Below are 4,125 nucleotides of genomic sequence, written 5' to 3'. Positions count from 1 at the left end.
ACGATAACCATTTACATCTTCTCCACGCACATCTACAGTTAATCGCTGCATTTCAGTGTTATGCATATTATTAACCCGTACTCACGAAAATCAAATTCTGAAATCACATCCTCTCCAGAGTGTAACATCCATCTGTTTCCCTCCTGATGTTAATAATTGTCACACAGACTGTCGATCGATTGGCCAGTTGGTGAGCTGATCCATGTTTGCTGGTTGTAGGTGAGAATAAGATCCACTTCATCCCCGGTATGATCGGTCCGTTCCTCGGAGTGACGCTGGTTCCTCAGGTGGAGGTACGAAACATCATGATCCCCATCTTCCACGACATGATGGACTGGGAGCAGCGCAAGAACGGAAACTTCAAACAGGTGACACAAACACACGTGTGCACACACACCTATCACATGATCAGCTGTAGAAACAACTCCCATCAGCTTTTTTAACAGGAAGACGAGAAGCGTGCAGGATATTATGGGCATGTCATCTCTATCTGCAAATACTGGCTTCACCACGAACCTTTTTTATTACTGACAAAGTGAACATGTACAAAACATCAGGTAAACGACACAAAACGGTTAAAAAAACAACATATCTATATGATAAACAAGCATGATACAAGTTCTCTATGTATGAAGAACATTAGTGGCAAAAATTAAACAGATAAGCAGATGATGAAATAAAGATGTATGTTTAGTCCGATGATTCAGGGGCCAAAATTGCGAACTTTTCCAAAAGCTCGATGCTTTTTTGTTGTTTAATAAGCTGGATATCCAGGGAGAGCAGGATGTAAAACAAAAGCTACACATTTTGTTTAAAAGCTATTTTCATTTAAAATAAATATATTATGCTGTATATAACCTAAGCTGAAGGTTTTTTTCTCATCCTCTGAAAAGCATTGCATTTCATGTCTCCATCTGCTGGTGGGACATCATCAGTCAGCAGCATATAACGTTAATTTCACATCAGAGGAGACTTGAGGAGCACAAAAATGACTCTAGTATAAAATAGACATTTGTCTTTGGCCCACTAAACAGAAGAAAACACAATAAAAAACAAACACAAAAACAGGTCATGAGGAACACTCAGCACATTAAATAAGGACTTATTGAAGACATGAGCAGTTTCCAGACTGAAACTCTGAGCTCGAACCACATCGGCGTCAGTTATTGGCCAAATGAGTCGTTATATATCAGCAAAAAATCAAACTTTGTGCATCTGTAGAAAACAGACTTATGTCTTTATTTCTGTGTGTGTGTGTGTGTGTGTGTGTGTGTGTGTGTGTGTGTAGGTGGAGGCTGAGCTGATTGATAAGTTGGACAGTTTGGTGTCTGAGGGGAAAGGGGACGAGAACTACAGAGAACTCTTCGGTTTGCTGTAAGAAAATAATTTCTTCACATTTTCTGTGTGTTTGCCTCTAACTCTCGTCTCTCTGATGTTAAACGCGTGTGAATCCCTCCATCCTCTCTCTCTCTCTCTCAGATAACAGAAATTAACTCTCAGTTTTTCTGCTCTAACACTGCTGTTGTGTGTTTCTTTGCGCTGCGCTGCTGGACTAGAACCCAGCTGTTTGGGCCGTACCCCAGGTATGACATCACTTACCGTCTGAGACCGGTATCGGTCTTCTAATGTTGTTCTCTGCCGTCGTGACGGTGGTGCGAGTCTGTAAAACCAGAGATGAAGTTTTGCAAGACGTCTTTTGTTTCAAAGAAGACAAAAACCGGAGCGCTCTTTAGTGTTTATCATTTAACATTGAGACACCAACACTAGACACACACAAAAAAACATTTTAGTTCACTGAGAGCTGATGTGTGCATGAAATGACGTCACTGTAGAGGTGCATTTGTTTGCTGTACCTTAACCCTTTGAAACCTGGTCAAATTGGCTGAATTTCTCTCAAAAATATGGAAAGAAGGCAATCAGCAGTGACAGAATAAATGACCCAAAACGTAGAAAGAAATTTGTAAATATCACAAAAAATCCTGAAATTTTGTGAAAAAAATAAAAAAATGAATAAATAATACTAATAAATTTAAAAAATAGAATAATGATAAAAAGAAAGGTATTGTGAAAGGTGCTGAAAAATTCTAATAACTTTTATAACATTTTTTGTAACAATTTTAAATATGTAATTATGCTTTTCTTCCCTTTTTCACTAGAAATGTTTCTATAGCTTTTTCTAAATAATTTTCTGATTTTTTTTTTTTTTTTTTTTACTGTTTTTGAATGAAGTCACACTAATTTGCTCGGGGTTCAGAAGTTAAATACTTGTGAAAGTTATCTGAAAGCAGCACAAGAAAAGTGATAGAGCTCCAGGTTTCAATGGGTTAATAGTAATTACAATTTCAACAATTTCAAAGTAAGAAACAAAACCCAAACCCAGATAATCAGGTCAGGGGAAACTGATGTCACTGCAGAGGTGCTCTTATTTCATGCACCTTTGTAGCTGTAACATGAAAAAAAACATACAACTTATTAAATTAAGTTTTAAAAAAATAATTAATCAACCCACCTGGAAGGTTTTTGTCTGAAGTATTGTAGTAATTCAATCACAGAGAAATATCTACAATATTCTTATACAAGGTATTGTTGAATGCACAATAGAGTTAACAAGATGTTTTTTATAATCCAGGGAAACTAAAGATTAATCTTTCCTTCTGTTTGAGCTGATTAACCCATTGACCCCAGTTTAAACTGGCTCAGTGTACGTGGTGCAGGTTTCAGGATTATGGTGTTTTCTCAGACTTTAAACGATCATTTCAGTCGTAGTTTTAGACCAAATCTTTGGTTTCCAGTCTGTAAAAACACAACATCGTCTAATTTTTTTCTCTGTTTTTGTTGAAGTCTGTTGGAGAAGATCGAGCAGGAGACGTGGAGAGAGACGGGGATCTCCTTCGTTACCTCCGTCACACGACTGATGGAGCGACTGCTGGACTACAGGTAACACACACACTCACACTCACACTCACACTCACACATGCAGTCATTGGTGTCATGGTGAAGGGGGGCCTGGAATGAAAAGTCTGGTTCTGTTTGCATTTTTTTCATTAATCTGTTTTGATTTTAATTACTAGTTACTGCCATAACTTAATTAAAATTAGCTGAAAAAAATTGGTTAAAGTACCAAACTTTGTTTAAAAGCAGCAGTGGAAGATCTGTAAGGCTCCTCTCCCCCCTGAAAGGTGCAGGGGGGAGAGGAGGTGGTGGTCATTTATTCTGCTGGAGCACCAACATGTACGTGTACCAACATGTCTCTCTGCAAGAACAGAAAATCAGGTTTCCAAAAAAAAGAAAGTAAACTGACTTTGTAACAAAAAAAAAAAAAAAATCCAAAAGGGTGTTTGCACAGGGACAGAGTTTGGTGCAACAAACTTTGAAATTTTTGTTGTTGTGGACAACAAAAAGATAAAACAGTTCTTTTGTCAACAATTACCAACTACAGCTCCCATGAGGCTTTGGCATGGCGACTCGTGGGATTCGCTGTTGTTGATAAATATTATTACAATAGAGGCGCTAAAACTCCAGCACTGCATGAGACACCAGTTTGGTTTCAGCTATAGACAGAAGACTGCAGAAACATACTGCGATCCGTAGAACAGAGGCTCATTGTGAGAGGAGGACACAAGCGTTTTATTGTTAAGTTGTTTTTTATTAAATAGTTTGATGTTGTCCTCAGGGACTGCATGAAGGGAGACGAGACGGAGAACAAGAAGATTGGCTGCACTGTAAACCTCCTGGTGAGACTCATGTCACATTTATAACTTCATCACAAACCTCCTGATTTCCCAGTAGAATTTTAGTTTAGTTACACTTTACTTTTAAATCACATAAAACCTGTTTTATAGACTAATTTTCATGTTATCTATTTTAGTTTGTCTTTTAATTTTATTCTTTTATTCTGTCTGGATCGTGGATTTTGTTTAATTGGTACATTGGTACTGGTATTTCTGTGTATGCTGCTTGTTTTGTAATTTTCTCGCTCTTGTTTAATTGTACTTTTAGTGTTGTCTGGTGTTACTTCAGCATTATTGTTTGGCTCTCACTGTTATGTTACAGCTGCGAGAATCTTGTCTTTCTCTGCTCTGCCTGTTTGTAAAAGCATTTCATAAACTCTTTTTAAAGTGCTAT

The 4,125-nt window shown here is 37.6% G+C and overlaps 1 protein-coding gene across 1 annotated transcript; it reads left to right on the top strand.

The window, feature by feature from the left end:
* Positions 1 to 219: 219 nt before the first annotated feature.
* Positions 220 to 3,734, top strand: LOC121964450 (dedicator of cytokinesis protein 3-like; the record flags this gene model as incomplete). The annotated part of the gene is made up of 5 exons (XM_042514657.1): positions 220 to 368; positions 1,289 to 1,374; positions 1,557 to 1,583; positions 2,842 to 2,937; positions 3,674 to 3,734. Coding segments are annotated over 5 exons (419 nt in total), but the record flags the coding sequence as incomplete, so codon positions are not given.
* Between the last annotated feature and the right edge of the window lie 391 nt (positions 3,735 to 4,125).

This window comes from Plectropomus leopardus, unplaced genomic scaffold, assembly GCF_008729295.1.
Source record: "Plectropomus leopardus isolate mb unplaced genomic scaffold, YSFRI_Pleo_2.0 unplaced_scaffold1566, whole genome shotgun sequence".
NCBI lineage: Eukaryota > Metazoa > Chordata > Actinopteri > Perciformes > Serranidae > Plectropomus > Plectropomus leopardus.
Note: the sequence above shows the minus strand (reverse complement) of the source record. Positions and strands in the feature narration are given on the sequence as shown.